The sequence below is a fragment of the Streptopelia decaocto genome, assembly GCF_964273445.1.
Source record: "Streptopelia decaocto genome assembly, chromosome: 3".
Lineage (NCBI taxonomy): Eukaryota > Metazoa > Chordata > Aves > Columbiformes > Columbidae > Streptopelia > Streptopelia decaocto.
Window position 1 is genome coordinate 110,706,163 of NC_138656.1, and position 14,069 is coordinate 110,720,231.

Sequence of the window (14,069 nt, forward strand, 5' to 3'; positions counted from 1 at the left end):
GAGCTGAATGCTATTTCCATTGCTTGCAATGAGAGTCCAAGATAATCAGTCTTGGCAGAATCTGAACCGTAATAAATTATCGAGATAACACGGGTAGTGAAAGAATGCAAAACACTGAAGGTAGGTTTGTGTTTCTTGAAAGTGTTCAGCATGACTTTTGTAATTATTAACTTAACCCTAAAAGCCTGAGATAGCCCTTATTCAAATGCTGCAGTGTCATTCCATATTTTCTCCTGACAACATCTCCTAACATTTCCACAATGAGGAAAAGGAAGACAGTGGATTCACCTCATACGTCCTCAGATCTGGGTGAAGGGAAGGAGAAATTAAGACTGAAGCAAGAGGTGGGCCTGATTAGCGGAGTGTCATTAATTGCAGGTACCATGATAGGCTCAGGGATCTTTATGTCCCCTGAGTGGGTGCTACATCATATGGGGAGCCCCGCCAGCAGCCTGCTCATCTGGGCAGCCTGTGGTCTCCTGGCCACGTTTGGAGCCTTGTCATACGCTGAGCTTGGAACCATAATTAAGGAGTCTGGAGGAGAATATATTTACATCTTGAGGATTTTTGGTTCTTTTCCTGCGTTCCTTTTCGCCTACACCTCTGTTATCCTGGTGAGACCAGCTAGTTTGGCAGCTGTCTGTCTGAGCTTTGCCGAATACGCCGTTGCGCCCTTCTACCCAGGATGCTCATCCCCACAGGTTGTCGTCAAATGTGCAGCTGCTGCCTGCATCCTGCTTTTAACGATCATCAACTGTCTCAACGTGAGGCTGGCAACGTCTATCATGAACATTTTCACAGCTGCCAAACTCTTGGCTTTGCTGGTGATCGTGGTGGGTGGATTGGTGCTGCTTGCCAAGGGACAAACTCAGAGTTTTCAAAACGCCTTCCAAAACACGACTGCAGGTATCGGGGCAGTTGGAGTGGCGTTTTACCAGGGACTCTGGTCCTATGATGGCTGGAACAACCTGAACTATGTGACCGAGGAGCTGAAGAAGCCTGAGGTGAGTGACTGAGCTGGGTTTTACTTCCTTAATCCTGCTACTAATACGTATGATTGTGTTAAGAGCAGTAATCAAGAGATTAGAGCATTGAGAAAAGGCAACTGAGCTTTCCTCCTGGTTTGTTCTGTCTTCTGGGGCAAGACACCTACGGATGTGTGCAGAAAGGATAAAAATAGATCTCTAAACAAAATAACAGCCTGCCTACAAGAAAGCACTGAAATACCCCCTTGACTGGGAAAAAAATAAAAGCTATTAGGCAGCACTTGGATGCTTTGGAGATAAAGTTTTGCCTTAGTGTTCAGAGGATCTCACTGTAGACTCTTAGGTTTATGGAGAAAAACACTCTCTGCTATAATCCATAAAGGTTTCTTAACACCATGTATTCCCTAAAAGGCTTGATCCATAACGTATGCATCAAAAAACCAGTTTTTCTCTCCCCAATGCCTGGAGGGGGAGCTTCAGAGCAAGCCAAGGCCCACTGGGGAGGGAATCTAACTCGGAGTGACCCAGATGTCTTTAAACATCTGCTTTTCAGGCATCGTTCTGCCCATGCTATAGGCACTGAGGTAGCTCACTTGCATCTCACACCAGCCTTCTCTGTGCCATGTTACCTCTTTTCACAGATCAGATACTACAGGAGCAGGCAGCCCTTTTTTAGAAAGAGCTCTATGGGTACAGAGTGTCTAGAGTGTTTAGAGTGTTTAGAGTGTGCAGCACACAATATTTTACAGCTTAAATGAAAATACACAGTTAAATATTAACCTAAATGGCAGGCAGCAAAGATCTTAGGGTCATATGGTGCTGTCTCCCACAAGACCATGAGCACTGATGTTCACACCCTTGCAGACTGGAGGCAACAATGTAAGGACTTGCTGTATCTTGTCATACAGTGGGAATGGGGAATGCAAAAATTGATATTCCAGGTTTTTAGATGTACACAGTTGCTCTGTGATCACCCTACTAGCTGCTTTTTTTTTCCAGAGATTTCAGTTGCATATGGTAGTGTTTTTTGATTTTACTGAGCCTTAAAATGATGTGTGGTGTTCCAAGATAGCACCATGCCACTAGAAAAAGAAAAATAGTTCCTACCCAGAGAAAATCTTGTTTGTGCTGCTCTGTTTGATTTAGCCTGTAGAGGATTAAATGTGATGCAACACACACTGGTACTCCTTGAGTGATGGTGAGATGTTCATGGGATGATGCAGCACACTACAAGACATAACACAATAGTAACAAATCAGTGCTAAAGTAATAAAGAAGAACGCAGCAGACATCTTGGGCAGCTCTGAACCAAAATATTTTTAATAAGATTTGGTTGTAGTTTTTTTGTTTTGTTTTGTTTTTTAAGACTAGCTTTTGAAATGTACAGCCTTCCTGTTTGCCTGACATCTTTGGAGGATTGGTGTAAAAACTGCCATGTGAATCTGGGTCTAAGTCTTGTTCTGTGGAAAAGCTTAGCAAGTGGAGGAGTTTGACTGAGAGATGTGGGTGGTGGCAAAGAAAAAACAAACAGAAAGAGCCCAGTGCAGGCACAAATATGCTGCACATAACACTCTTGTCATCCCTTTTCCAGGTGACCCTTCCCAGAGCGGTGATGATTGCCATTCCCTTGGTTACCTGCCTGTATTTGCTGGTAAACGTGAGCTACTTGGCAGCCATGACTCCAGCTGAACTGCTGTCTTCAGGAGCTGTGGCCGTCACTTGGGGGTGAGCTCTGCTGGTGGCACCACAGTGCAGTGAAACACAAGTTCCCTCCTGAGTTCCAGGAGATGTAGGTGCTGTTCCCAGTGGGAGTGACAGCATTGGTTAGGCCAGGAAGACCTGTCAGGTCATGTTACAGAAAACTGCTGCTGGTCCCCAGTCTCTTATCTTCAGAGCAATGTGTCCCCAGTCTCTTATCTTCAGAGCAATGTGTAGCCTTCCCCCACCAAAGCCCAAGGCTGACCAGCCCCGTCTGGCCCACAGTCTCCAAGGTGCACCTAGGCTGCCAAGACAGGGTGCTCTGCAGCACACCCCTTACTCCCTGTTCCTATTGAAAGGCTGAGAGACTTGGGGTTGTTCAGCCTGGAGAAGAAAGGGAGACCTTATTGCGGCCTTTTGGTACTTAAAAGGAGCCTATAAGAAAGATGGGGACAGATTTTTAGCAAGACCTGTTGCAATAGGAAAAGGGGCGATGGTTTTAAACTAAAGGAAGGGAGATTCAGGCTAGACGTGAAGAAATTGTTTACAATGAGGGTGGTGTCCCAGGTTGCCCAGAGAGGTGGTGGATGCCCCATTCCTGGAGACATTCAAGGCCAGGCTGGACGGGGCTCTGAGCAACCTGATCTGGGTGAAGATGTCCCTGCTCATGGCAGGGGCTGGACTAGATGACCTTTGAAGGTCCCTTCCAACCCAAACTGTTCTATGATTCATTCCCACTGGGAACCTGTGGCTCCCTACCAGTCCATGTTTTTCCCCATGGAAAGTGTCCTAAAGAGGGACTGAAGCACCCACTGGGAGCATCCCCCCCCAGCCAGTGAGGATGCAGTGAGGGTTCATATCCAGACATGAGGACTGGGAGGTGTCCCATGCTTTAGGTATTTCCAGAATAGTGGAAAACGGGAAATGAGACTGATCTCTAGCACACGTTTTGAGGAGAAGTGTTATACACGAGTTGGGTAGACTTTGGTAGTTGTATCTCTAAGTTGGCTTGTGCTTTTCCAGAGTTGCACAGAAACTATTTGTACCTTCCATCATCTTGAAGTGTTTGGTGATATCAAACAGCCCCTGTTCAGGACAAGGATTTTAGGAAGAGAAGTAAGGGACCGTTATGATAGATGTAGGGAACAGTGACTTCTAACCAGATGATCTTCCACCAGGTCATCCAACCTCAATCTAAATATTTCCAAAGACACAGAAATCATGACAGTCCTAAATGAGTCACCTGGCAGAAATAATGACACAGCATGTCCAGAGATTTTGTTGCTGCTCATCCTCTTCCTCAAAAGTCAGGAGCAGCTTTGCCTCTGGGTGCCTTTTGCTGGATCTCCAGTGTGAAGTCCTGACTGACCTCTTGCTAGATGCGTTCTCTAATAGCCTTTCATGTCATTAAAAGCAGGAGATTTTAGAGGTCTCGTGCTTTCTTTGAACAGGTTACAAAGCTTCACTAAGCTGCAGCATCATGAACTTTCCCTGCACTTCCTTTTCCATCATTCCTGATTAACAAGCTATTTCTGAGCTTCCTCCCTTTTAACACATCTCCTTTTCCTGCCTGATTAGCCTTTTCACCCGGAGAGTGCAATTCAGGAAGAAGCAATGAACTAGCAACCCAAAAGATGGACACTGCAAAGCCTGGCGGACAGGTTGATAGCCGCAGGCCCAGGAGGGTGCAAGGGCTGTGGTTCATGAGCAAGAGATGCAGCTATTTAGGCCATTAAGGAAGGACAGGAGGTGTATAAAGAAGCCAGAGGAGGACACATCACATTTAAATGCATTTATTTCCCATATAAGAAGAAAAGTGCCAGAGAGACACGTAGTTCAGTGGTGAGAGATGCAGCCACAAAAGGAGCTCTTGAAACAATCCCCAGTGTTCTTTTGATACCAGTGATTTAACAGCAACTGCGGGTCTCAGTTTGCTGTAAGAAGTTATTCGCAATAACCCCTGTAGCTCATTTTCAAAGTCCAAACAGCAAAGCACCAATCTCATAAATCCAAAATACACAATTGCTAAAGATTTTATGATTGATTTTGTGATATATTTTGTTTTCCCTTGAGATCTCGTGGTTATGGAGTCACACGATCAGAGGAGATGCTCAGATTCCACCATTTTGAAAAATGGAAAAGAATTAGTTCTGGTTATTGCAAGTAGCTTAGTAACTGGAAGCTTGTAAGACAGTAACCCAGATATTAAGCTTCTCAACTACATTTATCATAGTATTGGGGTAGATAAGCTCCTGCCATGACTTTGGAAAGCTCAACTCTTAATTTTTGAACATTTGGGAGAGGTGATACTTAAAAAAAAAAAAAAAAAAGAGTACATATGGCTTAAAGCCGTATAATTCAAATGGAAATAGAAAGTGCTCTAAAAAACTTTTGAATTTTGGATTTTGCCAATTAGATGAACAGTGTGTTTGTTTCCGTCTGTGTGTGTCCAAGTATGTGATAATTATCACAAACATCAGTATTTATTAGTCAGTTAATATTGTTCATGCTGCTTCATTCCAGAAGACAAGCTCCACTTTTAGGTGAGAATATTATCTTATTTTCCAGATATTTACCTCAAAATCTGTTTGTAACCTTGCTACTTCTTCTATTATGGAGAAAGCAAACCATAAATATCTGAACATCTTGTACCACCAATTTCTGGAATTCAAACAGTTGCTTTGGCTTAAGCCTGATTCACAGAGCAGCAGAAGCATGTGCATATGGGGCAAAAGAGTTACATTCTTATGCATATTGGAAAAGAGGTTATAACATAGGATATTTTTTCAGGTCTGATGGGAACAGCTCTTCTTCAATTTCCAAGCTAATATCGTTGGCTGTAATAGCAATATCTTCAGGATTCGCACCACAGCATCTGTACATGAAAAAGGGGATTTTGCCTGTTGTTAGAGCTTTGTCCACCATTGCAGTGTAGACGGATGTAGATATATATACACCAGGCAGGACAAAGGCAAAGTTACCAGTGACTAAATAAAAGCAACTGGAAGGTGGCTTTAAATCATTAGAAAGCCTCTGGGAAAAAAAAAAAAAAACAGTGGGAATAATGGAGGGAAGAAACCTGTCTGGTCTCACGATGAGTATTTGGTACATATGTGAGCTGGATGTTGTGCTGTGAACTCTTTCCCACCTCAGGGACAAAGTCCTGGGCAGCTGGGCATGGCTCATGTCCCTGGCGGTGGCGCTGTCTACGTTTGGTTCATCGAACGGCACCTTCTTTAGCGGAGGCCGCGTGTGCTACATTGCTGCAAGGGAAGGCCATATGGTAAGGACAGAAGACAATGGGTCTGGCTTCTTTTGAGCAACTTTACCTTCTTGTGACATTAAAGCAGAGAGGAAAACACTGTGTATATTCAACTGACAGGGTGGTAGCTCTTCGGTGGTTTGTTTCTTGCTCAAAGAGTTTCTTTCCCATCTTTTCAAATGCAATGTATGTGTTGTCTCCAGATTTTCTTCTTCAACCAGGTAATTTCAGAAAGATACACCTAGCCTGAATGTTAAGAACAGTTTTGAAAGGGACAGCTGAAATACTGAAGTATTAGCCAATAAATCTGACCGTGCTTGCATCTTGTCAGGCACCCTTGCTCCCACTGGGAAGGTAGCCCAGCACTGGTGAGCTGCCTTTGCAGGCAATGCTGACTGCTCAAGCTGCTCTCAGGGGTGTTCCAGCCTTCCCATGGGGTAGTCCAGTTCAGATACAGAGTAGGATATCTCTGCTCTTCAAGATTCATAACAAATACAAGGTGACACCGAGCCTTACATCTGCCCTAGCTGGGGTTTTTAATTGGTTTTGTTAGGTGGGGCCAAATCTGGTAGGCCAGCGGAGGTCAGGCTGCTGCAGCCCTGTGCTCCGTGGTCCAAATGGTAAGTTCAGCAAGTGTTCCCAGTAGGCAAACACACATAAATATACACACATACACATGTATATATACATATACAGACAGCAGGCCACACAGACCTACACATACAGACACAGTGAATGCTCACACAAACACAAACAGCATCAAGAGCCTTATGTTGTTCCCGTCTATGGCTGATCAGTGGTCAGTTAGTGGGAAATATATGTATAAACATATGTACAGTGTGGGTCCTTCCAGCAGCCGGGGGCAGACAGCTGTGCCTCGACCCCAGTCTCACCAGTTGCTGGTACCTGTGCATACAAGCCCCTGAGGCTGCTTCTCCACTCCAAATGCTGGTACAGACACCCCCCCTGCCCAGACACAGACTGCCACACCAACCCACACTTCTCCCCCCTCTCAGTGCTTCAACGTTTGTCCTCCTCTGTTTTGAGGGGGCATGTTGTGTTCCTCCTGGACCTCTCTGCTGCTCTGGTCTTTCCTCCCCGCACCATCTGGCATTTCTGCTCTCAGTGCGAAGGACACCAGTCCACACTAGTTCCACTCCTTCTACATGGGAGGGAATCTTTTATGTATCTGAATGACCAGGTTTGTGGAGATTACTGGGCTGGTGGCCACTGGTTTTGGTGGTTCCTACTCTGTTTCCTGAAAATAAGACAAGGTCTTATACTAATTTTTGCTCCAAGACTAATTACTTTTTTACACGTATAGATGTCTGGACACTATTTAAATTGACTTTTTAAATGAGCTGTAACTAGGGTTTGTTTGTGGAGTGGGGCTTATATTTTGAGCATCCTCAAAAATCCTGAAAAATCATGCTGGGGCTTATTTTTGGGGTAGAATTTATTTTCAGGGAAGCAGGGTAGTTCCACAACGTTTCTTACTGATGACAGCATCTGCTGTATTGTGGCAAACTCTGTGCTGAGCAGTTCACAGATGGTCTGAATTTGACCATACCAGAATAAGGGCTGGATGTTTGTACCATTTCTCAGACCCTCAGCTCTAGCAGAAGTGCTTGCATGCTATTTTGGTTGTAAAGAAAAAAAAAAAGCCTTTCTCATTAAACTTTCCCAATGAACCAAGCAATGAAGAGGCTAATAATTCTCTCTGTGTTCTGGAACAAATCCTGGTTTACTTTGTGGTTGGTTGCATAAATGTTTCAGGAGTAGCCCTCGTCTCATTTTCCAGACAGCCCAAGAGAAGTCGAGTCCCAGGGAGACGTGACAGAGGGCAGAGCGGGACCATTCACAAGGTCCCGCTGATGGTCAGGAAAGCTCTGGTTTCGCACAGCCTTAGTCAATCACACTGGCAGTTTGAAAACCTCATCTTGTCTGCCTAAACTGCGCACATATGATATGAAATCAGTGAGACACAATAAAAATATCCTTGCGGGGGGGAAGGGGGGGTGTCCATGTTTGCACTCTTCAGAGTTGAACTGCTTTTGTATTATGATGCTTATTTTTTGAATTAAGAGTGGCTCTGGCTGCAGGCAGAACTCCCACCAGCAGCTGAGGGGATGAATGAGGATCTCGCCATACGTGAGATGATGGTTTGTTGTTGTCCTTTGGCTTTCAGCCAGACATTCTGTCCATGGCTCATGTGCGATGCCTCACGCCCTCCCCTGCTCTGCTGTTCACATCTGCTATGGCTTTAATAATGATAATACCAGGAACCTTCACCAGTATCGTGAACTTTTTCAGGTATGTATGTGTAGCGTTTCTATGCTCCTGGTTTTTGACGTTGCTTTAGAAGTATTTAATTTTTGGGTTTTTTTTTTTTTGAGCCTGGGCTATTGCTTTCTAACCAATATTGTGGAGAGGAGGAGTGGAGAGAAAGGAAAGAAAGAGCTTCAGAACCAGCATCACTGCAGTGCAGGAGTGCTTCTGTCACTGTATGCTTAACTGGATGCCATTCATCCTCATGTTGAAATGAATCTGTGATACTCAGATCATTCTAAAGTTCTCATCATTTGAGCTGGAAAGGAAATGAATGGAAGAACTACTACATTCATATCAATATTCTACTTTTTAATTGGTGATACGAATATCTGGGATCTGCAAGGCAGGACTGGCATTCCTGGATGATCTCACCCCAAATTTCATGCTGTCTTTTTTTTTCTTTCCAGCTTTATAGCATGGCTTTGCTATGGCATGACCATTTCTGGTCTCCTGTATTTAAAAATCAAGAAACCCGAGTTGCCAAGATCTTACAAGGTGAAGTAATAATGTAAAAACCTCAATGTCTTCTCCTTTATTGCCTAAATGACAAAAAGAGCATTATGAGAAAAAGGGAGCAGTGGGGTTGGGTGCTTACAGGTTTAGAGTGGTTCTCTTTCCTTTTTTAATTTCATGTTTTGACTCAGCAAAGTCAACGAGGGGCAAGATAGTGTGAATATACAGGCAAGTCAAGGTTGAATTCTCTGTCTTGATAAGCTAATGATGCACTGCCCCCACACTGTGGAAAATATATCTACCATATCCTCTTAGAGAAGTAAGAGGAAAATGAAGGGTGATTCTGATCAACAACACATCTGCCTGTTGATGCTCTCAGAGCTCAGTCACACTCCTCCGAGGGCAGCCCAGGCGTAAGAGCCTTGCAGAGGACAGAAAACTCACCCAGAACGGCCCATATCCTTTGAGATGGCCAGGGGACATGTTTGTTCCCCACAAAACAGCTGAATGGAAGGAAATCAGGAGTTACCTGTTCGTCCCTCTGGAGCCAGGAGTGAGTTGAACTGCAGTGCTTCCTCAGAGACTGAGGGAAATATTTTTACAGAAAGAAATCCTAAGGACAAGAGGATCATGAGGTCATGAATATACAACAGTGACTTTTCTCTGAGACAAGCTGAACATCCTGGTTTTCATGGGGTTTCTCCAGGAGACAGATGACAGGCTGACACTGCCAGGCTGTGAGAAGCAATATCAAGTGTCATATGGGGCTTAGCATAGAGGAGAAGAACACTGCTCTATTCGCTCTTCCAGTCACTGGCTTCTATGGCTCTGTCCTGAAGTTAGGATGTTGGATGAAGACATTCACCCAACTCATTGGCTGAATGAGCTTTAAAGAAGCACAGAATCATTTTGGTTGGAAGAGACCCTTAAGATCATCGAGTCCAACTACAACCTAACTCTAGCACCTAAACCATGTCCCTGAGAATCTCATATAAATAAACCCCTCCAGGCATGGTGACTCCACCACTTCCCTGGGCAGCCTGCTTCACAACCCTCTCCGTGCAGAATTTTTTCCTAATATCTAGAAGCTGTGTTTCTGAAATAGTGTTTTATACACTGTATAAAATTCCCCGTCAGTTGCCTGAGGATGTCAGCCTGCTGCAGCCTTTGGCTTCATGGCTTCACTCTTAACTAGAAGCAGCTGAAGGTTCCAGGTCAACTGACAATGTATGGCTGATGTTCTGCAGAATCTGTATGCATGTTTCAGGTTCATATTTATGGTAAGATTTCCCTTGGTTTGAAAATATCTTTATTATCATTGTGCCAAAACTGTTAGAAACTGGGGGGAGGGAGCAGAATGGAGCATCCCACTAAGGCACGTGAAACCAACGTCTTCTCCAATTAACCATGAACAACATTTCCTTTGATCTATGTCAGTGGCCTTGTGTTGGACAAAAGGCACAAAAGTAACATTTGAAAAATCCCAGCTAGAATGTTCAGTTTTGTTTTGAAATCGTTTTGTGTTGTGCATTTGCTAGCCTTCGAGAGAGTTTAGCTTCAAATATAAGTGCTTTATGACCAGACTCATAGAAATAGCCTCTGAGGTGCCTGTCCACATATCTGTCAAGACAGGAATAAACCTTTTTGCCCAAAGGTGTTCAGGTCGAGTTCTGTGATTTGTGCACGTTGCTGTGTGTTTTGTCTACAGCTCAGCTTTCAGATGTAAGGTAGTAGAGAGAGCGAGAAAAGACCTGGCACTAAAATCAGCAGTTTTCATCTTCAGGTCTAGGATGGCAGGGAAGACCAAGGGGTAAGGATGTGTGGCAGTGATATGGCAGAAGATGGTGGAGTCACCACCCCGGGAGGTGTTTAAAAGGTGTATAGATTAGTTTCTTAGGACAGGGTTTAGTGCTAGAGTTAGGTTATGGTTGGACTTGATGATCCTGAGGGTCTCTTCCAACCAAAATGATTCTATGATGTAGCTCTTGCAGTGATGTTCAAGCCTTGGAGTGGAGGTGGGCTGGGAAGCAGGATGTCTGGATTAATTCAGATTTCTGGGTAAAACCTCAGGAGGTAGCAGGGTTTAATCTACAAAGCCTTCTTCACAAATGTCAGGGTTGTTCAGGCCCACAGTAACCGAGGATTGCGTTAAACTTTACGTTGATATTTTGCATTTGCAGGTCCCAATTGTCATCCCTATAATTGTGCTGGTGGCAGCTGTGTACCTGGTGGTAGCTCCCATCATTGATCAGCCCCAAATTGAGATCCTCTACATCGTCCTGTTCATTTTCAGTGGCATCATTCTTTATTTCCCACTGGTTCACTTCAAGTACCACCCTCGCTTTTTACAGAGAGTCACTTTACATCTCCAGTTGTTCCTGGAAGTTGCTCCAACCACCAGGGATGCAAACTGAGATAACATCCTCTTGGTGTATGGCTGCCTGCCCCTCATGGTTTATCCCAGTACCATGGTTTTCAAGGCCCAGAAAGTATTTTGCTGTAAAGGAGAATGAGTAGAATGAAAGTGTCACTAAAATGTGTAGCTGAGAGGGACTAGAGCCATGACTCCTCATGTTTACTTAAAACTTTGGGGACATGTTTTTCCCATTATCAGCTCTGACTTGGCAGATTACATGCAGATTCAAAAGGAATGGCTGCTTTTGCATTTTCCATCCCAAGAAGAGCTGTTGATCAAAATCTTAGCTCTTATATTTCAAGGCAACAGGCAACAAAAGGCTGCCAATGAAATATTATTCCTATGTCAGGATATGGCTCTAAGCCATTCCTAGCAATGCTTTTAATTATTTCCACCTAGTTCTGCGCACTGTGACCTCAGAGTTTCTCAAATAAATAAAAGCATGGGCATACCATGTTCACAACAACAAAAAAAAACCTTTTCCACTCAGGAATTTGCTCTAGGAGCCTGCTTTTCCCTTGTTCCTTCCAGCCCCAGGTGCACAGTCACAACAGTCCTTCCTCTGTCTCAGTACATGGTTCAAATACATTTCAGCCTCAATAGAAAGATCTCCGACATGAGATGAGAAGTACTTTAAAGCTCTGCCAGTTTACTCAGTTGAGAATGCACTTGTCATATGGGATCCACCCATTCATGGTGAGGACACAGGCAACATCACTTAAGTACCAACAATCACCCAATACTCCTCCTGTAATTCCCCCAAAGATAAATAATTCATCCTGTGACAAGTGAGCAAAAAAACCCCATCATCTACAGCGTATGTGCCTGTGAGATATTCTCCTTGTAAATTAAAGAAACCACATACTGGGTTATGCTAGGAGAAGTGTGGCCAGCAGATTGAGGACTGAGTAGATTGAGTCCCTTTGGACTCAACACCGTGAGGACACGCCTGAAATACTGTGTCCAGTATTGGGCCCTGCTGTTCAAGAGGGGGCTGTGAAGACAACAGAACCAGGTTCTTCTTGGTAGTGGCAACAAAGGGCAGCAGTCACAAGCTGTGGCTTGAGATGTGCAGGCTGGAATTCTGGAAAGTTTCTTCACTGTGAGGGCTGTGCAACCTTGGAGCAGCGTGCAGGAAGGTGGTGAGATCTCAGTTCTTGTACACTTTCCACCACAGCCATTTCCACCAATTTCCATGACTCTAAAGGCATAGCACAAAAAAGTAAGGGGCTGTGCTTTCATCCACAGCTAACACACTGTAGTCACTGTTGTTTCCCATTACCCTAAGATTCAACCTTTTTTCTTTTGTTCTAGAGTAGAGACATTATATGCTGCTTTCTTTCCATTTGTCCAGATTGTTCCTGGATGGGACGTACCCTGTCATAGGCTGAAAAGGTCTAGATGTTAGTCCCTAAAGTGTCTTGTTGTGTCTCAAAGTACTAAGTATTACCCAGGTTAACTTTCTGTCAGCATTTCTTCTGCAGATCGGTACCTAACACTGCTTTCCTGGAATAGGGTCACTTGATCCTCCGGGACAATTCCCGCCGATCTCAGAACTGTGTATCTGATAACAATCCCATTCTGCAATGCCACCCCTTCTGTTCCTCTGAGTGGTGATACCAGTCACTACAGTCTTCTTTTCCAAGTGTTAGGTATGGTAATGGGATCAGCTAGTTGTTGCTCATCTTCTAAATCCTTAGCTTAAACAGTGTCTAGGAGGGTTTATTTCCACTGCTTTTTACTGGAGTTGTCAACAAAGGCCAATGAAGGAACAGTTTGCCCTCCTGAATCCCATGACAATGGAAAATTCTTGGGATGCCACCTGGTCTTCCCTCCCTGTAAACCAGTGGAGAGTGTGTACTTAAAGGACTGATGAGCTCAGGAGCTCTGGGTTAACTTCCCACCACTGCTCTAGGCTCTTCATCTGATGTCAGGTAAGCTTCTTAAAGGAGCTGCATCTCAGCTACTTATCTAAAAATAAGGATAATATTTCTCTGATTATATTTTATGAAAACAATCTCGGTTTTCTACACATGTTTATGGAGCCTACCACATAGGACTCCACTCTTTTGAAGATCTACAGTCCATATCCAAAAAGTGGGAATGTAAAAGCTATTTAAAGGTTAGACTTGCACAATATTTGTGGCTTTAGTCACCAATTCTTGTGTACCTAAATACAATCAGGGTTGATATTGTCTGCACATAATTCTTGTGGAACAGGAGTTATTGTCACTGTTTTGTATTATGGGTCTAGTGTATTACAGATAATGAGAAGATTAAAGGATTAAGTGGCTTGTTTAAAGTCACACAGGAAATGTGTGGAAAATGTGACTCTTTCTCCCAAGGTCCAGTCAAGCATCCTATCATGTAGCGCATCCTTTCTCTCTGTGCACCTGTGACATACGAACAATAATAATGAACACAAAAAGTCTTAACACTTTGGATAAGTAGCCTTTATATGTTATTGGTTTGTGTACGGAAATAGGGGAGCTGAAAGTCTGCAAGTATTCTATTTTGCACCAATCACATTTTCTATAGATATTGTTGTAACAAGATGTTATTTTTATTTATGTTGCATAGGGTTTGCGTGCACAGGTATTTATAATGCCAAAATAACACACTGAAAGCTCAGAGAACGGCAAGATAATTATAATAAAATGGACATTAAAATGAAGTGACTTGATGTGCTTGTTTCTGTTTTTCATCCAAGAAAAACGATTCCATAGAAATTTTACTGCATGAACATAAACAATCAGCGTCAGGCTCGTCTCTCCATGGATGGAAGGTTTTAACTGCATGTGTGGGTGCTTATATGCGCGTACACTAATTTTTCAAAATGATTGCTTATCTATTTCAACCCCAGCACATGCAAATCAGAATATCTCTTTCCTTTGTCAGACATCTGCAATAGAAGTGTCAGGAA

At 43.7% G+C, this 14,069-nt stretch overlaps 1 protein-coding gene across 1 annotated transcript; it reads left to right on the plus strand.

Annotated features, from left to right (window-relative positions):
- Positions 1-260: 260 nt before the first annotated feature.
- Positions 261-11,523, plus strand: LOC309437253 (b(0,+)-type amino acid transporter 1-like; the record flags this gene model as incomplete). The annotated part of the gene is made up of 6 exons (XM_082047426.1): positions 261-1,004; positions 2,578-2,711; positions 5,838-5,967; positions 8,135-8,259; positions 8,685-8,772; positions 10,911-11,523. 6 exons carry the CDS (start codon positions 261-263, stop codon positions 11,142-11,144), a joined length of 1,455 nt encoding a protein of 484 aa, XP_081903552.1. The 3' UTR covers positions 11,145-11,523.
- Positions 11,524-14,069: the final 2,546 nt, after the last annotated feature.